The 26229-nt window shown below is 50.4% G+C and overlaps 1 protein-coding gene across 2 annotated transcripts; it reads right to left on the minus strand.

Moving 5' to 3' along the window:
* Positions 1-2813: 2813 nt before the first annotated feature.
* Positions 2814-23279, minus strand: LOC128688150 (zwei Ig domain protein zig-8-like). Of its 2 annotated transcripts, none has more exons than XM_070086850.1 (5): positions 23216-23279; positions 10928-11138; positions 8152-8273; positions 5980-6148; positions 2814-3954 (listed from the first exon to the last, which is right to left on the minus strand). In XM_070086850.1, the coding sequence occupies exons 1-5, from the start codon at positions 23267-23269 to the stop codon at positions 3530-3532; spliced, it is 981 nt and encodes a 326-aa protein (XP_069942951.1). In that variant the 5' UTR covers positions 23270-23279; the 3' UTR covers positions 2814-3529. The 2 variants fall into 2 exon arrangements, with proteins under 2 accessions (XP_069942951.1, XP_069942950.1); XM_070086849.1 differs by having other exon boundaries at positions 8152-8279.
* Positions 23280-26229: the final 2950 nt, after the last annotated feature.

The following is a 26229-nucleotide window of genomic DNA, read 5'->3' on the forward strand; positions in this document are numbered from 1 at the left end:
TTTCCCGATTCACGTAAGAGAAGAGGGAATGGTAGGAGCTAATGAGAACACCTTCTGTCACATCCAGTTTTTATTATACAGACACCGACATAACATTGTTTCTCGTGTTAGACAGACCTGTCTGTTCTTGACGTAGGTCTTAGACCTGTCAGGTCCTGACCTAGATCCTAGACAGAGCTGTCAGGTCCTGACCTAGCTCGTAGACAGACCTGTCAGGTCTTGACTTAGGTCGTAAACAGACCTACGCCAAGTCCTAACGCAGGTCCTAAGCAGAGCTGTCAGGTCTTGACACAGGCCCTAGGGAGACTACTAGCACACCTGAACACTCACAGGTCTCGGACCACTGACATTCCTTCGTTACCCTGTCAAGGTAATTGTCTCTTTGCCTGATGTTCGTCAAACGTTACCAGACGTTCATCAGACGTTAGACGTTCATCAAACCTTTGACGTTCGTCAGACGTTTACGTGGATGAATGACGTGGCTAGCAACGTAAGGGAGAAGGGGTATAAAAAAGAGGAGGACAAGTGGAAGGCTCTTGATGGAAGGAAACAGAGCAGCCTTCCCCTTTCCTCGGATCAAACTTGAGTGTGGCCCCTACCCGTCATTCCTCAGGAGCTGTTGGGATTACCCCTCCTACGGGTCTGGCGCTTCCCCAGGAAGGTAACTAAGACAAATCTCAGAAGACAAAGTGGAGCCGAAGACTGGTCCTAATGCTGTAAACCCGCACGGGCGAGGGCGCCAGGAGCGGGTGGAAGGCTCGATCCTTCGTCCCGGTGAGTGTTACAATATAGTGATTTTATAATACTCTGAGTGAACGACACAGTCACCCAGGGGGGACTGATCCACACACAAATCACCCAGGGGGGACTGATCCACACACAAATCACCCAGGGGGAACTGATCCACACACAAATCACCCAGGGGGGACTGAACCACACACAAATCACCCAGGGGGGACTGATCCACACACAAATCACCCAGGGGGGACTGATCCACACACAAATCACCCAGGGGGGACTGATCCACACACAAATCACCCAGGGGGAACTGATCCACACACAAATCACCCAGGGGGGACTGAACCACACACAGATCACCCAGGGGGGACTGATCCACACACAAATCACCCAGGGAGGACTGAACCACACACAAATCACCCAGGGAGGACTGAACCACACGCAAATCACCCAGGGAGGGCTGAACCACACACAAATCACCCAGGGAGGACTGATCCACACACAAATCACCCAGGGAGGACTGATCCACACACAAATCACCCAGGGAGGACTGAACCACACACAAATCACCCAGGGAGGGCTGAACCACACACAAATCACCCAGGGAGGACTGATCCACACACAAATCACCCAGGGAGGACTGATCCACACACAAATCACCCAGGGAGGACTGAACCACACACAAATCACCCAGGGAGGACTGATCCACACACAAATCACCCAGGGAGGACTGAACCACACACAAATCACCCAGGGGGGACTGAACCACACACAAATCACCAAAGGGTGGACTGAACCACACACAAATCACCCAGGGAGGACTGAACCACACACAAATCACCCAGGGGGGACTGAACCACACACAAATCACCCAGGGAGGACTGATCCACACACAAATCACCCAGGGAGGACTGAACCACACACAAATCACCCAGGGAGGACTGATCCACACACAAATCACCCAGGGAGGACTGATCCACACACAAATCACCCAGGGAGGACTGATCCACACACAAATCACCCAGGGGGGACTGAACCACACACAAATCACCCAGGGAGGACTGAACCACACACAAATCACCCAGGGAGGACTGATCCACACACAAATCACCCAGGGAGGACTGATCCACACACAAATCACCCAGGGGGGACTGAACCACACACAACTCACCAAAGGGTGGACTGAACCACACACAAATCACCCAGGGAGGACTGAACCACACACAAATCACCCAGGGAGGACTGAACCACACACAAATCACCCAGGGAGGACTGAACCACACACAAATCACCCAGGGAGGACTGATCCACACACAAATCACCCAGGGAGGACTGAACCACACACAAATCACCCAGGGAGGACTGAACCACACACAAATCACCCAGGGGGGACTGAACCACACACAAATCACCAAAGGGTGGACTGAACCACACACAAATCACCCAGGGAGGACTGAACCACACACAAATCACCCAGGGAGGACTGAACCACACACAAATCACCCAGGGAGGACTGATCCACACACAAATCACCCAGGGAGGACTGAACCACACACAAATCACCCAGGGAGGACTGAACCACACACAAATCACCCAGGGGGGACTGAACCACACACAAATCACCAAAGGGTGGACTGAACCACACACAAATCACCCAGGGAGGACTGAACCACACACAAATCACCCAGGGGGACTGAACCACACACAAATCACCAAAGGGTGGACTGAACCACACACAAATCACCCAGGGAGGACTGAACCACACACAAATCACCAAAGCTTCAGCTCCAGCTTCTTAACTCCTCTAGACTCGTGTCAGTCCCAATACTAAAGAGACTTAACAAATCTCTGTATTTATATGACTTTACTTCCTTCTAACACTCACAACAAAAGTCTAATATTTATTTATTAAAGTCTCTCATATACTCAACAAAATCTTCTATATATATATATATATATATATATATATATATATATATATATATATATATATATATATATATATATATATATATATATATATATATATATATATATATATATATGTATTTGTTTTGATACACATTTCACGAGAGGTATAAAAAAGAGCAGAAGCTTTAAATCTGCTTAATAGAGCTTAGTACCGGTAAAGCTCTTTCTTCTCGTCTTTATTTCCAGCTTTAATTCGAGAGAAGGAAAAAGGGGGTTGTAAGGGAGGGTGTGGTAGAGGGAGAGTGTGTAGGGGGGAGGGAGGGGGGAGATGGGGAAAGGTGGGGGGAAGGGAGAGTAAGCTTACTGGAAGGCACATGGACTGCTGACGCCGTCAGGAGCTACGTTTTGAGCTTTCTCCTGACGGTGGGATCACCGCCACCACCCCCTTGAAGGCCGAGGGACCGATGGGGAGGGGGGAGAGGGTCACAACAACGTTTCGCGCTGCTTAAGAGCTTCGCCTGGTCGTCTTGACTTGATAAGAGCTACGCCGGTACCTCTTTTGTTCCCTAGTGTCAGCAGTACGTCGTCTGGATGCTACAGAGAGCTCTTAGATACTTTACAGCGCTCTTAGAGAGTTTATAGTGTTTTGAGGTTGTTACAATAGCTCTTAGATTGTTCCCAGAACTCTTAGATTGTTCCCAGAACTCTTAGATTGTTCCCAGAGCTCTTAGATTATTATCAGAGCTCTTACATTGTTACGAGAGCTCTTGGGTTCTTTAGAGCGCTCTTAGATTGTAACCAGAGCTCTTAAATTGCTTAGAGCGCTCTTAGATTAGAGATCTCTTGGATACTTTAGATTGTTTCTGTTGCGCTCTTACTCTCAACCCACCACACTCACACCAACCCCTCTCTCAACACTGCTGTGGGCGTGACGTACGTGGGTGTGGGTGGTACGTGGGAGAGTCCAACACACTCCCCTATCTAGTGGGTGGACTCCCACACCACCCACACCACCCACACCACCCACAGGAATTAGGTAGAATAGACTGCTGCTGCTGTTGTCGTTGTTATTGTTGCTGCTGCTGCTGGAGGCGCTGCTGGAGGCGCTGTTGGAGGCGCTGCTGGAGGCGCTGCTGGAGGCGCTGCTGGAGGCGCTGTTGGAGGCGCTGCTGGAGGCGCTGCTGAAGAGGATAAAGATGAGGAGAGTGAAGATTATGAGGATGGGCGTGTGGGCGTGGGCTGGATGGTGCAACCTGACGCCCGCAGAGGTGCCGTTCTTGTGGTGGATGGCGGCCGGGTGTTCATCTGCGGGTGCGATACAAGACTGTGGTTAGTTAGGGTGAGAGAGAGACGGGGGGAGGGGAGGTTTCCGGGGGGGATTATGTTTCTGAGAGGGGGGGGAGTGAGAAACCTCTCAACCCCATCCTTGTAAACTAATACCGTACTATCCTAGTACAATCCTTATATCAAACTACTCCCAGACTATCCTCACCAACCACTCCCATCCTATCCTTACATACTCCTCCCTTTCTCTCCCTCTCTCTCCCTCCCTCTCTCTCTCTCTCTCCCTCCCTCCCTCTCTCCCTCCCTCCCTCCCTCTCTCCCTCCCTCCCTCTCTCCCTCCCTCTCTCCCTCTCTCCCTCCCTCCCTCCCTCCTTCCTTCCCACCAAGTTACTTGCGCTTATTTACGATTTTGTAGATTTTATCTGACTGATTCGCCTGGCGCAGCAGTGACCACACTGGCAGTGCTGCCACACCTGTTACACACGTGCATACTTTCACTACAGGTGTGTATCTCTCACTACAGGTGTGTATCTCTCACTACAGGTGTGTAACCCATCTTTTAATTTTTTTTACCACTTGTCTCTTAACTTATCAAAGACAATTGACTCTACGAATGACGACAATTTCTAGTGACATGACTTACTAGTGATGTTACTAGTGATGTGACTCACTAGTGATGTTACTAGTGATGTGACTCACTAGTGATGTTACTAGTGACATGACTTACTAGTGATGTTACTAGTGACATGACTTACTAGTGATGTTACTAGTGACATGACTTACTAGTGATGTTACTAGTGATGTGACTCACTAGTGATGTTACTAGTGATGTGACTTACTAGTGATGTTATTAGTGACATGACTTACTAGTGATGTTACTAGTGATGTGACTCACTAGTGATGTTACTAGTGATGTGACTCACTAGTGATGTTACTAGTGATGTGACTCACTAGTGATGTTACTAGTGACATGACTTACTAGTGATGTTACTAGTGACATGACTTACTAGTGATGTGACTTACTAGTGATGTTACTAGTGACATGACTTACTAGTGATGTTACTAGTGACATGACTTACTAGTGATGTTACTAGTGATGTGACTTACTAGTGATGTTACTAGTGACATGACTTACTAGTGATGTTACTAGTGATGTGACTTCCTAGTGATGTTACTAGTGACATGACTTACTAGTGATGTTACTAGTGATGTGGCCTACTAGTGATGTTACTAGTGACATGACTTACTAGTGATGTTACTAGTGACATGACTTACTAGTGATGTTACTAGTGATATGACTTACTAGTGATGCTACTAGTGACATGACTTACTAGTGATGTTACTAGTGACATGACTTACTAGTGATGTTACTAATGATGTGACTCACTAGTGATGTTACTAGTGATGTGACTCACTAGTGATGTTACTAGTGATGTGACTCACTAGTGATGTTACTAGTGATGTGACTCACTAGTGATGTTACTAGTGATGTGACTCACTAGTGATGTTACTAGTGATGTGACTCACTAGTGATGTTACTAGTGATGTGACTCACTAGTGATGTTACTAGTGATGTGACTCACTAGTGATGTTACTAGTGATGTGATTTACTAGTGATGTTACTAGTGATGTGTCTCTCTAGTGATGTTACTAGTGATGTGATTTACTAGTGATGTTACTAGTGATGTGTCTCTCTAGTGATGTTACTAGTGATGTGACTCACTAGTGATGTTACTAGTGATGTGACTCACTAGTGATGTTACTAGTGATGTGATTTACTTATGATGTTACTAGTGATGTTACTTAGTGGATTAGATGGCTTATTAAGATTGATGTGAATTACAAGGCATTATGTTACTTTCTAGGGATGGTGTCACCATTACTAGGAATGGTGTAACTTACCAGGGAGGGATACATGACTTGCTAGGGATGGTGTGAATTATTAGAGAGGGACGCATGGCTTACTAGGGACATGTGACTTACGAGGGATGGTGTGACTTACTAGGGATAGACACGTGACTTACTTGGGATGGACACGTGACTTACTAGGGATGATGTGCACGGTGATGTGGTGAGGATCAGCGTTGGCAGGGCGACAAGTATACCTGCCGGCGTCACTGACGGAGGCTTTTTGTATAAGAAGTCTGGAGGAGGAGGTGGGACCGTGCTCCGTCACCACCGTGATCCCTCCTCTTGGGGAGTCGTACGACAACAACTGCGTCCGTCCAGCGGAGTGTAACAGCAAGGGACGGGAGTAGGACAGGAGGTGGGAGTGGGGCAGAAGGAGGTGGGAAAAAACATGGAGTTAGATTATTTACATAATTGTTGTCGTTTTTTTTTCTTTGTCTCTCTCTCACTCGCACACGTACTCAGGAGCTGAGGACTCGACACCTACACACACACACACACACACACACACACACACACCAGCAGAAGCACAGGTGCAGGGGCCAAGAGTTTGGACGACATTTAGAAAGCAAAGAGTGCCAATATGCGTAGACAAAAGCATCAATGGCGAAATCTGAACCAATGGTGTGTACACAGTCTCAACGGCAAGCAGACGTCTAGGAAATACCAGGTAATGAGGCCGAAGAAGGAAGATGCAGAGCTTGCATAAATGACCAGTTAAGTACGTGAGAAACTGAATAAAATAGTTTTGGAATGAGGAACATTGCCAGAATGTCAAAGAGAGTGAGTGCACCAGCGAGCACTGGACATAATACACACAGCGGGAATAGAGGTGAAGAAACTGCAGTGTGATGGGAAGGTGGTGGGACCAGACGACTTCTCTGTATGGGTTCTGCATGAGGGATTAGAGAGATTGTGTGAACCATTAGCAACGATCTTCAACAAGTTAACTGAAACAGAGCAGCAGCCGGCGGTCTGGAAATCGGTGAATGTAATGCCGACGATATTAAGACACAAGATCAGTGCCACTGAGATTCAAACTATGTAAAGTTATGGAGAATATTACCAGGAAGAGTGTAGTGGAGCACTTGGAAAGGAGCAGATTCATAAACAACAACCAGCACAGTTTTCGAGATAGAGAATCTTATCTCACAAATTTGCTCGAGTTCTGAGACAAGGTATAGAAAATTAGGCAGGAGAGAGAGAGAGGGATCGGTGACCTGTTTATTTTTTGACTATAAGAAGGCGTTCAGTGCAGTACTCTACAGAAGATGGGGACAAAAGCTAGAGGAGCAGACATTATCCGGGAGAGGGTGACGAGAGGAGGTTTCACAAGGGCCGTTGCTTGGTCTAGTATTGATTGTTATGTAAACGACATGACGGAGGAAATCTGTTGTCAGATGACGTGACACTAACGAGAACGCAAACAGAAGCAGAACAGGAAAGACTACAAATGGATCTGGACAAGAATCAAGATTGGTTTGACAGGTGGCTATTAGAATTTAACCCCGACAATCGCAAAGTTACGAATATCGAGGAAAGACAAAGATGACCGGAAAAAAGAGCAGAGGCTCAGGAGACAAAAGTTACACAACTTCCTGCAAAAGAAGGACATCGAGGTGAACGTAATTCCCCCTCCTGAGGAGCACAACAACTGAGAAGAGTTGCTGCAAACGCAAGTCCAACATATTTAACTAGTTTTTAGAGCGTAAACAAGGAGGCATTCACGACCCCATACACACGCTGTATGTCAGGCTCGTCTTCGAGTAAGCAGAGCCAGTATGAAACCCAGATCTGATAATACAACGAGACTAGTCCCAGAGCTGAGAGGTATGAGTTATGACCAGAGAATGAAGGAGTTAAATCTGATAACATTAGAAATGAGGATCATGGGTGACATAATTACAACGTACGAAATACTGAAAGGGATTATCAGGGTTGACAGGATGAGTTTGTTTGGGAGGCTTGACTCAGGTACACGAGGGCACTGCTGCAAGTTAAAAATCAAGATGAGTCACGGGAATGTTAGGAAATATTTTTTGTTAGCTCCAGAGTGGTCAGGAAGAGTAACATACTAGATAACGAAGTGGAAGAGGCTGGATCCATACATAGTTTAAGAACAAGTATGATAGGTCTCACGCAGCCAGGAGAGTGAACCTAATAGCGGCCAGAGCACAGGCGGGGCCAGGAACTGGGACTAACCCTGCAAACACAATTTGGTCACTGCTTATACAAGCACACATACACACACACACAACATGTACACACACACACACAAACACACACAAACACACACACACACACACTAACCTCATTTTCATGGTACCAGAAGATATAGGGTGGTGGCTCAGGGCTGTGATTGACGATGCAGGTCAAGTTGATAGTTGACCCAGAGTTGATGTAGAGGTCAGGTCCGCCTAACACCCGGGTCTCTGGTTCTGACAGGAAGAAAGAACTCAAGAAGTGCTCCGAAATTAAAAAAAAGGTGGGGGGGGAGGGTTTGATGGGTACTTGAAGGTTCTGTTGGGGTTATGGAATGTATTGGAAAGCTTCTGATGAGGATGATAGGGGTTCTGCTGATGGAGGTTCTCCTGGGAAGGGTCTAATGAGAACGATAATATATATATATATATATATATATATATATATATATATATATATATATATATATATATATATATATATATATATATATATATATATATATATATATATATAAATATATATATATATATATATATATATATATATATATATATATATATATATATATATATATATATATATATATATATATATATATATATATATATATATATATTTGCCAGAAGAGATTTAATCTTGGTGAGGTTATTATTGTCACTTTGATGATGTTACTGTGACGGATTCCATGAATGACAGTCATAATTTTGTTAAAGCGAGAGATAATGAAGAACTATGAACGGTATTATTATCAATGACGTCTGGAAATTTCCAGTGTGGACATCTCAAGACGTTCCCTCAATTACCAGATAAAATTTTGGGGATCCTGGTGCCATGTGTCACCAGCTATTGGTGTGAGAAAATATTTTTCAACAGTTCAGCACATAACAACAAAGGCTGGAACATATCTGCTTCGTCAGGAAACAGGACAAGTGTTTCCTGACGCGGGTCTTAGTTAAGATGATGACCCACAGCTCGAGCTTTAGGTCCTCTGACCGAGAAACTCTCCCGCTGCAGGTCAGGACAAACCTGCCGATATTCTGAATAAAAAAAGAACCTCCATTTATCATCTACAATATTAAACGTCTACATTAAAATAACCAATAAATCACATTTATATATATTTAATGATAATAAAAAAAGCTTTTAGAAAATATATTGATGTTTCAACTTTTTTTTACGAGAAATGTTAAGACAACCACTTAAATATTAAGACAACCACTTAAATATTAAGACAACCACTTAAATATTAAGACAACCACTTAAATATTAAGACAACCACTTAAATATTAAGACAACCACTTAAATATTAAGACAACCACTTAAATATTAAGACAACCACTTAAATATTAAGACAACCACTTAAATATTAAGATAACCACTTAAATATTAAGACAACCACTTAAATATTAAGACAACCACTTAAATATTAAGACAACCACTTAAATATTAAGACAACCACTTAAATATTAATACTACCACTCAAATATTAAGACAACCACTTAAATATTAAGACAACCACTTATAAAATGTTAAAGCCACTGTCCCCAACCCCACCACCTCACCACCACCCCATGAACACCTCTCACAACCCACAACTAACTCACCGACTCCCAACCCGAACCCAAAATTCATGAAGGGATTAGCAGAGCGATGAATTAATTAAATCTACATTTACACTCAGAGGCAACAAGGTGATGTATATTCATTATATAAACATTTACACTCGGAGCAACGGGGATATAAATTCTCCCGGGTGAATTAAGCGTTTACGGGCGCTTAATGTTGCCTCAGAACGCAAGGTGGATAATCCCTCAGGTGCAGGTGAGGCAGGTGAGGTAGGTGAGGCAGGGGGGCCCTTAATCACACCTGCATTAAGGTGATTACCGAGTGAGACAACGCAGTGCAGACTCACAAGCGAGGGTACAATGTACGGCAGTTGCTCACAGGGATCCAGTACAGTTACTCACAAGGCTCATAGAGGTCCAGTACAATTACTCACATCTTAGTCGCCTCTTACGACACGTATGGCTCATGGGGTAAGAATTCTTTCCACTTTCCCATGGAGACTGCAGTCACATCTCCCCTAAGTCTACGCCTTTCCTAAGAGTGCTAATTCAATGTCTTCAGCCTCTCCCTAATGCAGGTAATCAATTTCGTTATCCTTATCTGTATATTTCCGAGAGCATTCGTGTCCATCCTCTAATTTGGAGACCAGAAATGAGCAACATAATCCAAATGAAGTCTTACCAGCCATATATAAACTTGAAGTATAGCTTAAGTCTTCTGTTATTTATACTTCTTGATATAAAGCCAGGAATTCTACTGGCTTTATTGCGAACATTTAAACACTGTCGTCTTGGCTTTAAATTTATGCGACCTTCAACTCCTAGATCTTTCTTGCATTTACTCTAGCATCTACAGTGTTATTTAGTTTCCCTAGGATGTGAACCTGGGATCTGAACCTTACACTTTTCTGTAGTGAGCTACAGTCAAGAATGAGATTCATAGAAAGAACACCAACTGAGACTGTCAGAGACAACATCAGAAGACAGGCAGATAGAACAATAGCAGAGCTGACACACAGAGAACACCAGCAGAGACTGACAGAACACTGGTAGAGCTGACACACAGAGAACACCAGCAGAGACTGACAGAACACTGGTAGAGCTGACACACAGAGAACACCAGTAGAGCCTGACAGAGCACTAGTAGAGCTGACACAGAGAACACCAGTAGAGCTGACACAGAGAGAAAACTAACAGAGCCTGATACACAGAGAACACCAGCAGAGCCTGACACACAGAGGACACCAGCAGAGCCTGACACACAGAAAACACCAGCAGAGCCTGACACAGAGAGAACACCAGCAGAGCTCACTCACCGACAACAGTGAGCCAGATGACCTTGGACATGGGAGGTGTGGTGGAGATCTGGCACTCGTAAGCACCTGCGTCTCTGTGCTGGGCGTAGTGGATCTTAAGTAGCCAATCTTCTGATCCCGTCTGGTGCACTGACTTGAACCTGTCGTCACTAGTGTAGGTGAAGCGACCTACTGTCAGTAGGTGCAGGTCACGGCTCCTCATCCACGACACCTGTTGGGAAAGTAGGTGATTTAGGTACGTTCGTGAAGGCATTGAAATATGGTGGTGGTGGTGGTGATAGTTATAGCTGCAGAGTTATGTTAGTGGTGTTCTGTGTTCAGTGTTTGTAGTTACAACAGCGTATGTTATTGGTGCTGTGTTCAGTATTTGTAGTTACAACAGCAGAGTTCTGCTATTGATATTCTGTGTTCAGTGTTTGTAGTTACAGCAGCAGAGTTATGTTATTGGCGTTCTGTGTTCAGTGTCCATTTTATCCCGCCCCGACGGGATCACCATCTATCCTTGGAAGAATGGCGAGCTCTTAGCATGGGACTATACCTGTGTGTCCACACTGGCTGACACCTATATGCATCACAGTGTGGGGCGACAGAGAGGAGCTGCTGACCACAGGGAGGAGTACAAGATCAGCAAGCACAGGGACATAAGCCAACAGTACCAATTTGTCCCAGTGGGATCAGAGACCTTGGGATCATGGGGAAAGAATGCCACACGTTTCCTCAAAGAACTTGGTTCCAGACTCATCAACACCACCAGGGAGCCAAGGGCAGCCACTTTCATGTTCCAACGCCTCAGCGTAGCCATCCAGAGGGGAAATGCTTGCTGCATACTTGGCTCGCGTCCGACTTCGGAGGAGCTGGAGGAAATTCATGATCTTTAATACATTGTACCATTGTATTCATGTTTGTGTTTTTCTGCACATGTATTCTGTTTATCAATAAATGTTCACATAGAATGTAAAATATATAGAGGGTGGTAGGAAAAGCAAATATTCAAACAGCTCCGGGGAGAACCTTGAGTTTTCCCTGAGATACGTTTATTGTCTTCTCTGAGGATGAGGGTCCCCATTCCAGCTATAGAGGTTGAGTCTCAGCTCCTGTCCCCTCAGTTAAACCACGATCGTCTGCATCATGAGCTCCTGGACTCTAGGACACAGTCGTACCTTTTCTTGAACTATATACTGAGTTCGCCTGTGTTACTTCCTCAAGTACTTATATGCTCGACCCTGATACTGCAAGAGTATTTCCTTATATCTCTGTGGCTCATCTGTGTCTTCCATCTATACTCCTTCTCGTCTGTGTCTTGCATCTCAGCATGGACTCAGTTGCTGTTAAATCCTCTTAGTGACTTGTATGTCTCAGTCAGAATTGTGCAGATGTTATGATACTTGAGGTTCGTGTACGCATGGAATGTTCGTGGAAACGAATGGGTTGTGCAGCGTTGACTAGCCAAGAAAATGTCGTGACCTCCTGACCAAAAGAGGTGTGTCATTCCACCTCCTGACCAAAAGGGGTGTGTCATTCCACCTCCTGACCAAAAGGGATGTGTCATTCCACCTCCTGTAATCTTTTTTACCATGACTGTGTTATCCATCATCCCAGAATAAACAGTACTACAACACAGTATTACCATATGAAAGGAACCAGGAGATACAGACTCCACAAACCTTGGTAAACAAACCTACAACAGTTAAAACCATTCAGTAGCAAGATATTTTTTTAAGTGTTAGGTAAAAGGTCACAGGTGCAAGTATAGTGACAATGAAACGTCAAAAAACGGAAAAATGAAAAAAAAAATTGACAAAACTATCTGACCACTCGCAATGAAAAGCAGGGATACCATGAGCACCCTGAGAGAAAACACAATAAGTGTCAGGGGGCCAAGACTGTTCAACAGCCTCCCATCATACCTAAGTGGAATTACCAAGAGACACCTGGTTGTCTTCAACTGAACAGATACCTAACGTCGGTACCCAGTCAGTATGGTTATGCTTCGTACGTTTGACTGTACGCAGCCATCAATAACAGCCTGGTTGATCAGGCCCTTATCCACTGGGAGGCCTGGTCAAGGACAGAGCCGCGGAGGCGTTGACCCCCATGAACAACCTCCCGGTAGACTACACGTAGTCTACCGGGTAGCATACACTACAGCTGTAACATGTGCTACAGCTGTAACATGTGCTACAGCTGTAACATGTGCTACAGCTGTAACATGTGCTACAGCTGTAACATGTGCTACAGCTGTAACATGTGCTACAGCTGCAACATGTGCTACAGCTGTAACATGTGCTACAGCAGTAACATGTGCTACAGCTGTAACATGTGCTACAGCTGTAACATGTGCTTCAGCTGTAACATGTGCTACAGCTGTAACATGTGCTACAGCTGTAACATGTGCTACAGCTGTAACATGTGCTACAGCTGTAACATGTGCTACAGCTGTAGCATGTGCAACAGCTGTAACATGTGCTACAGCTGTAACATGTGCTACAACTGTAACATGTGCTACAGCTGTAACATGTGCTACAGCTGTAACATGTGCTACAGCTGTAACATGTGCTACAGCTGTAACATGTGCAACAGCTGTAACATGTGCTACAGCTGTAACATATGCTACAGCTGTAACATGTGCTACAACTGTAACATGTGCTACAGCTGTAACATGTGCTACAGCTGTAACATGTGCTACAACTGTAACATGTGCAACAGCTGTAACATGTGCTACAGCTGTAACATGTGCTACAGCTGAAACATGTGCTACAGCTGTAACATGTGCTACAGCTGTAACATGTGCTACAGCTGTAACATGTGCTACAGCTGAAACATGTGCTACAGCTGTAACATGTGCTACAGCTGTAACATGTGCTACAGCTGTAACATGTGCTACAACTGTAACATGTGCAACAGCTGTAACATGTGCTACAGCTGTAACATGTGCTACAGCTGAAACATGTGCTACAGCTGCAACATGTGCTACAGCTGTAACATGTGCTACAGCTGTAACATGTGCTACAGCTGAAACATGTGCTACAGCTGTAACATGTGCTACAGCTGTAACATGTGCTACAGCTATAACATGTGCTACAGCTGTAACATGTGCTACAGCTGTAACATGTGCTACAGCTGTAACATGTGCTACAGCTGTAACATGTGCTACAGCTGTAACATGTGCTACAGCTGAAACATGTGCTACAGCTGTAACATGTGCTACAGCTGTAACATGTGCTACAGCTGTAACATGTGCTACAGCTGTAACATGTGCTACAGCTGTAACATGTGCTACAGCTGTAACATGTGCTACAGCTGTAACATGTGCTACAGCTGTAACATGTGCTACAGCTGTAACATGTGCTACAGCTGTAACATGTGCTACAGCTGTAACATGTGCTACAGCTGTAACATGTGCTACAGCTGTAACATGTGCTACAGCTGTAACATGTGCTACAGCTGTAACATGTGCTACAGCTGTAACATGTGCTACAGGTGTAACATGTGCTAACAGCTGTAACTGTAACATGTGCTACAGCTGTAACATGTGCTGCTGTAACATGTGCTACAGCTGTAACATGTGCTACAGCTGTAACATGTGCTACAGCTGTAACATGTGCTACAGCTGTAACATGTGCTACAGCTGTAACATGTGCTACAGCTGTAACATGTGCTACAGCTGTAACATGTGCTACAGCTGTAACATGTGCTACAACTGTAACATGTGCTACAGCTGTAACATGTGCTACAGCTGTAACATGTGCTACAGCTGTAACATGTGCTACAGCTGTAACATGTGCTACAGCTGTAACATGTGCTACAGCTGTAACATGTGCTACAGCTGTAACATGTGCTACAGCTGTAACATGTGCTACAGCTGTAACATGTGCTACAGCTGTAACATGTGCTACAGCTGTAACATGTGCTACAGCTGTAACATGTGCTACAGCTGTAACATGTGCTACAGCTGTAACATGTGCTACAGCTGTAACATGTGCTACAGCTGTAACATGTGCTACAGCTGTAACATGTGCATGTGCTACAGCTGTAACATGTGCTACAGCTGTAACATGTGCTACAGCTGTAACATGTGCTACAACAGCTGTAACATGTGCTACAGCTGTAACATGTGCTACAGCTGTAACATGTGCTACAGCTGTAACATGTGCTACAGCTGTAACATGTGCTACAGCTGTAACATGTGCTACAGCTGTAACATGTGCTACAGCTGTAACATGTGCTACAGCTGTAACATGTGCAACAGCTGTAACATGTGCTACAGCTGTAACATGTGCTACAGCTGTAACATGTGCTACAGCTGTAACATGTGCTACAGCTGTAACATGTGCTACAGCTGTAACATGTGCTACAGCTGTAACATGTGCTACAGCTGAAACATGTGCTACAGCTGTAACATGTGCTACAGCTGTAACATGTGCTACAGCTGTAACATGTGCTACAGCTGTAACATGTGCTATAGCTGTAACATGTGCTACAGCTGTAACATGTGCTACAGCTATAACATGTGCTACAGCTGTAACATGTGCTACAGCTGTAACATGTGCTACAGCTGTAACATGTGCTACAGCTGTAACATGTGCTACAGCTGTAACATGTGCTACAGCTGTAACATGTGCTACAGCTGTAACATGTGCTACAGCTGTAACATGTGCTACAGCTGTAACATGTGCTACAGCTGTAACATGTGCTACAGCTGTAACATGTGCTACAGGTGTAACATGTGCAACAGCTGTAACATGTGCAACAGCTGTAACATGTGCTACAGCTGCAACATGTGCTACAGCTGTAACATGTGCTACAACTGTAACATGTGCTACAGCTGTAACATGTGCTACAGCTGTAACATGTGCTACAGCTGTAACATGTGCTACAGCTGTAACATGTGCTACAGCTGCAACATGTGCTACAGCTGTAACATGTGCTACAGCTGTAACATGTGCTACAGCTGTAACATGTGCTACAGCTGTAACATGTGCTACAGCTGTAACATGTGCTACAGCTGTAACATGTGCTACAGCTGTAACATGTGCTACAGCTGTAACATGTGCTACAGCTGTAACATGTGCTACAGCTGTAACATGTGCTACAGCTGTAACATGTGCTACAGCTGTAACATGTGCTACAGGTGTAACATGTGCAACAGCTGTAACATGTGCAACAGCTGTAACATGTGCTACAGCTGTAACATGTGCTACAACTGTAACATGTGCTACAGCTGTAACATGTGCTATAACTGTAACATGTGCTACAGCTGTAACATGTGCTACAGCTGCAACATGTGCTACAGCTGTAACATGTGCTACAGCTGTAACATGTGCTACAGCTGTAACATGTGCTACAGCTGTAACATGTGCTACAGCTGTAACATGTGCTACAGCTGTAACATGTGCTACAGCTGTAACATGTGCTACAGCTGTAACATGTGCTACAACTATAACATGTGCTACAGCTGTAACATGTGCTACAGCTGTAACATGTGCTACAGCTGTAACATGTGCTACAGCTATAACATGTGCTACAGCTGTAACATGTGCTACAACTGTTACATGTGCTACAGCTGTAACATGTGCTACAGCTGTAACATGTGCTACAGCTGTAACATGTGCTACAGCTGTAACATGTGCAACAGCTGTAACATGTGCTACAGCTGTAACATGTGCTACAGCTGTAACATGTGCCACAACTGTAACATGTGCTACAGCTGTAACATGTGCTACAACTGTAACATGTGCTACAGCTGTAACATGTGCTACAGCTGTAACATGTGCTACAACTGTAACATGTGCTACAGCTGTAACATGTGCTACAACTGTAACATGTGCTACAGCTGTAACATGTGCTACAGCTGTAACATGTGCCAGCCAGCCAGCCAGCCAGCCAGCCAGCCAGCCAGCCAGCCAGCCAGCCAGCCAGCCAGCCAGCCAGCCAGCCAGCCAGCCAGCCAGCCAGCCAGCCAGATCTCACATTACTGAAACAAATGAAAGAATTAAGGTAATATATAGGGAACCTGAAAGAAATATTTGTTAGTAGTGATAACATTGTCTGTATCACACTCCCCTCCCACACCACCCTCCCACACTCCCCTCCCACACCACCCTCCCACACCACCCTCCCACACCACCCTCCCACACCACCCTCCCACACCACCCTCCCACACCACCCTCCCACACCACCCTCCCACACTCCCCTTCCACACCACCCTCCCACACTCCCCTTCCACACCACCCTCCCACACTCCCCTCCCACACCACCCTCCCACACTCCCCTTCCACACCACCCTCCCACACCACCCCTCCCACACTCCCCCTCCCACACCACCCTCCCACACCCCCCTCCACACACCACCCTCCCACACCACCCTCCCACACTCCCCACCCACACCACCCCACCCACACACCCCACCCACACCCCCTCCCACACCACCCCTCCCACACACCCCTCCCACACCACCCCCACCCACACCACCCTCCCACACCACCCCTCCCACACCCTCCCACACCACCCTCCCACACCACCCCTCCCACACCACCCTCCCACACCACCCTCCCACACCACCCTCCCACACCACCCTCCACACCTCCCTCCCCACACCACCCTCCCACACCACCCTCCCACACCACTCCCCTCCCACACCACCCTCCCACACCACCCCTCCCACACTCCCCACCCACACCACCCTCCCACACCACCCTCCCACACCACCCTCCCACACTCCCCTCCCACACCACCCCTCCCACACCACCCCTCCCCCACACTCCCACACTCCCCTCCCACACACACCCTCCCACACCACCCTCCCACACCCTCCCACACCCCTCCCACACCACCCTCCCACACCACCCCTCCCACACTCCCCTCCCACACCACCCTCCCACACTCCCCTCCCACACCACCCTCCACACCACCCCTCCACACACTCCCCTCCCACACCACCCTCCCACACCACCCCTCCCACACACACCCCTCCCACACCACCCTCCCACCTCCCCACACCACCCTCCCACACCACCCTCCCACACCCTCCCCTCCACACCACCCTCCCACACTCCCTCCCACACTCCCTCCCACACCACCCTCCACACACCCTCCCCTCCCACACCACCCTCCCACACCACCCCTCCCACACTCCCCTCCACACACCACCCTCCCACACACTCCCCTCCCACCACCCCTCCACACACCACCCCTCCCACACCACCCTCCCACACCACCCTCCCCACCACCCTCCCACACTCCCCTCCCACACCACCCTCCCACACTCCCTCCCACACCACCTCCCACACTCCCCTCCACACCACCCCTCCCACATCCTACCATCCCACATCCTCCCCTCCCACACCACCCACCCACACCACCCTCCCACACCACCCTCCCCACACTCCCCTCCCACCACCCTCCCACACTCCCCTCCCACACCACCCTCCCACCTCCCCTCCCACACCACCCCTCCCACACTCCCCTCCCACCACCCTCCCACACCACCCTCCCACACCACCCTCCCACACCACCCTCCACACCACCCTCCCACACCACCCTCCACACCACCCTCCCACACCACCCCTCCCACACTCCCCTCCCACACCACCCTCCCACCCACCCTCCCACACCACCCTCCCCACCCTCCCACACTCCCCTCCCACACCCCTCCCACACCACCCTCCCACCACCCTCCCACACTCCCCTCCCACACTCCCCTCCCACACCACCCACCCACCACACCACCCTCCCACACTCCCTCCCACACCACCCTCCCACACCACCCTCCCACACCACCCCTCCCACACCCCTCCCACACCACCCTCCCACACTCCCCTCCCACACCACCCTCCCACACTCCCCTCCCACACCACCCTCCCACACTCCCCTCCCACACCACCCTCCCACACTCCCCTCCCACACCACCCTCCCACACCACCCTCCCACACCACCCTCCCACACCCCCTCCCACACCACCCTCCCCACACACCCTCCCACACCCCCTCCCACACTCCCCTCCCACACCCCCTCCCACACTCCCCTCCCACACCACCCTCCCACACTCCCCTCCCACACCACCCCTCCCACACCACCCTCCCACACTCCCCTCCCACACCACCCTCCCACACCACCCTCCCACACTCCCCTTCCACACCACCCTCCCACACTCCCCTCCCACACCACCCTCCCACACCACCCTCCCACACTCCCCTCCCACACCACCCTCCCACACCACCCTCCCACACCACCCTCCCACACTCCCCTCCCACACTCCCCTCCCACACTCCCCTCCCACACTCCCCTCCCACACTCCCCTCCCACACCACCCCTCCCACACCACCCCTCCCACACCACCCTCCCACACCACCCTCCCACACCCCCTCCCACACTCCCCTCCCACACCACCCTCCCACACTCCCCTCCCACACCACCCTCCCACACTCCCCTCCCACACCACCCTCCCACACTCCCCTCCCACACTCCCCTCCCACACTCCCCTCCCACACTCCCCACCCACACTCCCCTCCCACACTCCCCTCCACACCACCCCTCCCACACCACCCCTCCCACACCACCCTCCCACACCACCCTCCCACACTCCCCTCCCACACTCCCCTCCCACACTCCCCTCCCACACTCCCCTCCCACACTCCCCTCCCACACCTCCCTCCCACACCACCCCTCCCACACCACCCTCCCACACCACCCTCCCACACCACCCTCCCACACCACCCCTCCCACACCACCCTCCCACACACCCCTCCCACACTCCCCTCCCACACCCTCCCACACCACCCTCCCACACTACCCTCCCACACTCCCCTCCCACACCACCCTCCCACACTCCCCTCCCACACCACCCTCCCACACTCCCTCCCACACTCCCCTCCCACACTCCCCTCCCACACTCCCCTCCCACACTCCCTCCCACACTCCCCTCCCACACCACCCCTCCCCACCACCCCCTCCCACACCACCCTCCCACACCACCCTCCACACCCCCTCCCACCTCCACCCTCCCCACACTCCCCTCCCACACTCCCCTCCCACACCCCCTCCCACACCACCCTCCCACACCACCCTCCACACCACCCTCCCACACCACCCTCCCACACCACCCTCCCACACCACCCCTCCACCCCTCCCACCACCCTCCCACACCACCCTCCCACACCACCCCTCCCACACCACCCGCCCACACCACCCCTCCCACACCACCCTCCCACACCACCCTCCCACACCACCCCACCCACCCTCCCACACCACCCTCCCACACCACCCCTCCCCACACCACCCTCCCACACCACCCTCCCACACCACCACCCTCCACACCACCCCCCACACCACCCCCCACACCACCCCCTCCCACACCACCCCTCCCACACCACCCTCCCACACCACCCTCCCACACCCACCCCTCCCACACCACCCTCCCACACCACCCTCCCACACCACCCTCCCACACCACCCTCCCACACCACCCTCCCACACCACCCCTCCCACACCCCCTCCCCACACCCACCCTCCCACACCACCCTCCCACACCACCCTCCACACCACCCTCCCACACCACCCTCCCCACCCACCACCTCCCACACCACCCCTCCCACACCCCCCCACCCTCCCACACCACCCCTCCCACACCACCCTCCCACACCACCCTCCCACACCACCCTCCCCACACCACCCCTCCCACACCACCCCTCCCACACCACCCTCCCACACCACCCCTCCCACACCACCCTCCCACACCACACACCCCCTCCCACACCCACCCCCTCCCACACCACCCTCCACACCACCCCTCCCACACCACCCCTCCCACACCACCCTCCCACACACCCCTCCCACACCACCCTCCCACACCACCCTCCCACACCACCCCTCCCACACCACCCTCCCCACACCACCCCCTCCCCACACCACCCTCCCACACCACCCCTCCCACACCACCCCTCCCACACCCACCCTCCCACACCACCCCCTCCCACACCACCCCTCCCACACCACCCTCCCACACCCCCTCCCACACCACCCCTCCCACACCACCCCTCCCACACACCTCTCTCCAACACCACCCCTCCCACACCACCCCTCCCACACACACCCCTCCCACACCGCCCCTCCCACACCACACCTCCCACACCACCCCTCCCACACACACCCCTCCACACCACCCCCCCACACCCACCCTCCCACACCACCCTCCCACACCACCCCTCCCACACCACCCTCCCACACCACCCACACCTCCCCCCACACCACCCTCCCACACCACCCCTCCCACACCACCCCTCCCACCCTCTCCCACACCACCCCTCCCACACCCCCTCCCACACCACCCCACCCACTCCTCCCCTCCCACACCACCACACCCACACCACCCCTCCCACTCTTCCCCTCCCACACCACCCTCCCACACCACCCCTCCCACACCACCCCTCCACACCACCCCTCCCACACCACCCTCCCACACCACCCTCCCACACCCCTCCCACACCACCCTCCCACACCACCCTCCCACACCACCCTCCCCACACCACCCCTCCCACACCACCCCTCCCACACCCTCCCACACCACCCTCCCACACCACCCCTCCCACACCACCCTCCCACACCACCCCCTCCCACACCACCCTCCCACACCACCCCCCCACACCACCCTCCCCACCCCCTCCCACACCACCCCCTCCCACACCACCCTCCCACACCACCCTCCCACACCACCCCTCCCCACACTCCCCTCCCACACCAACCCTCCCACACACTCCCCTCCCACACCAACCCTCCCACACACTCCCCTCCCACACCAACCCTCCCACACACTCCCCTCCCACACCAACCCTCCCACACCTCCCTCCCACACCAACCCTCCCACACACTCCCCTCCCACACCAACCCTCCCACACACTCCCCTCCCACACCAACCCTCCCCACACTCCCCTCCCACACCACCCTCCCACACACTCCCCTCCCACACCACCCCTCCACACCTCCCCTCCCACACCACCCCTCCCACACTCCCCTCCCACACCACCCTCCACACCACCCCTCCCACACCAACCCTCCCACAACCCTCCCACACGACACCAACTGAACCTTCCCACGACAACCCTCCCACAGACACCAACTGAACCTTCCCACAACAACCCTCCCACAGACACCCCTCCCACACACACCCCTCGCACACACACCCCTCCCCCACACTCCCCTCCCACACCCCCGCTACCCACACACACACCCCTCCCACACACACACCCCTCCCACACACACCCCTTGCACACACACCCCTCACACACACCTCTCACACCCCCACACCCCCTCTCACATCACCCCTCTCTCACACACACACACCCTCCCACTCCACCTCCCTCCTGCCACACCCCACACACTCCTTCCCTCTACACGAACACTCTCCCACACACACTCACATACACACCCCTCCCACACACACACCCCCTCCCACACACTCCCTCGCACACACAACCCTCACACACACTCCTCACACACACACACACCCTTCACATACACACCCCTCTCACACACACACACACACCCCTTCCACACACATCCCTCCCACACCACCCCTTCCACACCCACCCCTCCCACACACTTCTCCAACACCACCTCCTCCCACACCACCTCCCACACTCCCTCCCACACTGCCCCTCCCACCACCCCTCCCACACACACCCCTCCCACACCACCTCCCACACCACTCCCTCCCACACACACCTCCCACACCACCCTCCCACACCATCCTTCCCACACACCCTCCACCACTCCTCCCACACCACTCCCTCCCACACACACCCCTCCCACACACACCCTTCCACACACACACCTCTCCCACACACACCCCTTCCCACACACACCCCTCCCACACACACCCCTCACATACACACTCCTCACACACACTCCTCACACACACACACCTCCCGCACACACACCTCACACACACTTTCAGCACACACACCTCCCACACACCTACCACACACACCTCACACACACACCCCCTCCCACACCCTCACACACACCCCTCACGCACACACCCCTCACACACACACCCTCCCATTACCTCACACACACACACTCACACACACACCTCCCACACACACCCTCACGCACACACCCTCACACACACACTCTCCCACACCACCCCTCCTCCCACACACACCTCACACACACCCCTGACACACACACCCCTCCCACACACGCCCTTCCCACACACACCCCTCACACACACACCCCTCACACACCCCTCCTAGACACCTCTCGCACTAACCCCCTACCCCACCCACCTACCGTCTTGCCACCCAGGTACTTGATGCGACAATTGAGAACAGCAGTCTTGCCCATCTGAGCAGTGACGTTCTGAGTTAGGATTCAATAATATGCATCACCATAACAGAGACTGCTTACTTCCGTCCTCATACTGATGATCCACTCTGCACTATCCAAACAAACATATTACAGAGGGCAATGATGGAGAAAGATGCAAGAGAGATAAGAGATAGGCAGGTAGAGGCAGGTATAGAGATAGATAGAGATAGAGAGAGAGCAGCAAAACACTGGTTACACTTCAACACCATGCACCCATATGACTGATGTCAACCGCAACGATACGATCACTGAAGAATGCAGACATGTCATATACGCCCGCAGCGCGTCAGCGTACGTGCAGATACAACATCAAAGTATATATAAGATTGTCAGATTAAGATATGTCGCAGGGTGCATATACGTTATGATGATAAGATACTGAACTAAATGTTAGTTCAGATGTTAGATCGTCATCGCCAAGACTGTCCACAGCAGATTTGCGAATTCGATGTACACTGTGAGACCGATATGAATTATGAACAGATACAAACATATAACGATATTAGACTTAGCAGGATCAGATAAATGTGATATGATCAGATAGTATTATATCAAACAGCTCATTCATAAATAAGATCAAGACTGATGAAATGCAAGAGAACGATACAGAATATATAACTGATGTTTCGTAAGAGATCATACGACTGGTAATCATGAGCTATATATCTGAGATATGAGAGACTCACAGAATCGATCAGCAGATCGCGTATTCTGACAATGAGAGACTGATGTACATCAAAGGCACCAGCAAAACAGACCGATAGACAGATCAGTAATGACAAGCTTCTGAGACCACTAGGATGAGATCATGGTGGCAGACTGACTGACAGATTTATATAACGATGTGTCAGAGAACTGAAGAGCGACCAGTACACTCATAGTGTCACATAATCGTATATAGATTTGGCGCGATCTAGAATAAATGGTAGAATGATGATAGATCGGCGCATCACATGGAACGCAAGATCCAGACATCGATAGATACACTATAGTACACTGTCGATGATCATTACAGATCACAAAGAAATATAATTTAACAGAAAACGAGTATAAGATTCGATATACAGATCAATAGATAATCATGTATGACTGATATATAGAATCAGAACAGATAATTGACATGGAATCGGCGTATAATTACAGAGTATAATTAGAGATATGACTAAAAGCAGATAATTGTTAATAAACCGATAAGGCATCGATGCACATTCAATGACAGACTGTCAGACAGACTAACAGACAGACTGACAGACAGACTGACAGACAGACTAACAGACAGACTGACAGACAGACTGACAGACAGACTAACAGACAGACTGACAGACAGACTGACAGACAGACTAACAGACAGACTGACAGACAGACTGACAGACAGACTGACAGACAGACTGACAGAGAGTCTGGGAGACAAATGTAGAACTTTGAAGTTCACAGTAATACACACGCTTGGTCACCTTCTGTTCAAGCAAGTTGTTGGTGGTGGTGTTAGTTATGATGGTGGTGGTAGTGTGTGGTGGTAGAGTGTGGTGGTAGTGTGTGGTGGTAGTGTGTGGTGGTAGAGTGTGGTGGTAGTGTGTGGTGGTAGTGTGTGATGGTAGTGTGTGGTGGTAGTGTGTGATGGTAGTGTGTGGTGGTAGTGTGTGGTGGTAGTGTGTGGTGGTACTGTGTGGTGGTAGTGTGTGTGTTGAAGAGTGGTGGTAGTGTGGGGTGGAGAGTGGTGGTAGTGTGTGGTGGACAGTGATGGTAGTGTGTGGTGGTGTGTGTGATGGTAGTGTGTGATGGTAGTGTGTGTGTGTGGTAGTGTGTGACAGTGTGTAGTGTGGTGGCAATGTGGTAGTGTGTGGTAGTGTGTGGTAGTGTCTGTGGCAGTGGTGGTGTGGTGGTGTGTGATGCAGTGTGTGGTAGTGTGATGGTAGTGTGTGGTGGTAGTGTGTGGTAGTAGTGTGTGGTGGTAGTGTGTGGTGGTAGTGTGTGGTGGTAGTGTGTGGTGGTAGTGTGTGATGGTAGTGTGTGATGGTAGTGTGTGGTGGTAGTTGGTGGTGGTAGTGTGTGATGGTAGTGTGTGGTGGTAGTGTGTGGTGGTAGTGTGTGGTGGTAGTGTGTGATGGTAGTGTGTGATGGTAGTGTGTGGTGGTAGTGTGTAATGGTAGTGTGTGATGGTAGTGTGTGGTGATGTGGTAGTGTTTTGGTGGTGTGTGGTGGTAGTGTGTGGTGGTAGTGTGTGATGGTAGTGTGTGGTGGTGGTGGTGGTAGTGTGTGATGGTAGTGTGTGGTGGTAGCGTGTGGTGGTAGCGTGTGGTGGGAGTGTGTGGTGGTAGTGTGTGGTGGGTATGGTGGTAGTGTGATGGTAGTGTGTGATGGTAGTGGTAGTTGGTGGTGGTATGTGATAGTGTGTGATGGTAGTGTGTGATAGTGTGGTAGTGTGATGGTAGTGTGTGGTGGTAGTTGGTGGTGGTAGTGTGTGATGGTAGTGTGTGGTGGTAGTGTGTGGTGGTAGTGTTTGGTGGGTAGTGTGTGGTGGTAGAGTGTGGTGGTAGTGTGTGGTGGTAGTGTGTGATGGTAGTGTGTGGTGGTAGTGTGTGCTGGTAGTGTGTGATGGTAGTGTGTGTTGGTAGTGTGTGATGGTAGTGTGTGGTGGTAGTGTGTGATGGTAGTGTGTGGTGGTAGTGTGTGGTGGTAGTGTGTGGTGGTAGTGTGTGATGAGTGTAGTGTGTGGTGGTAGTGTGATGGTATGGTAGTGTGTGCTGGTAGTGTGTGATGGTAGTGTGTGATGGTAGTGTGTGATGGTAGTGTGTGATGGTAGTGTGTGGTGGTAGTGTGTGGTGGTAGTGTGTGATGGTAGTGTGTGATGGTAGTGTGTGATGGTAGTGTGTGATGGTAGTGTGTGATGGTAGTGTGTGATGGTAGTGTGTGGTGGTAGTGTGTGATGGTAGTGT

Source organism: Cherax quadricarinatus, chromosome 19, assembly GCF_038502225.1.
Source record: "Cherax quadricarinatus isolate ZL_2023a chromosome 19, ASM3850222v1, whole genome shotgun sequence".
NCBI lineage: Eukaryota > Metazoa > Arthropoda > Malacostraca > Decapoda > Parastacidae > Cherax > Cherax quadricarinatus.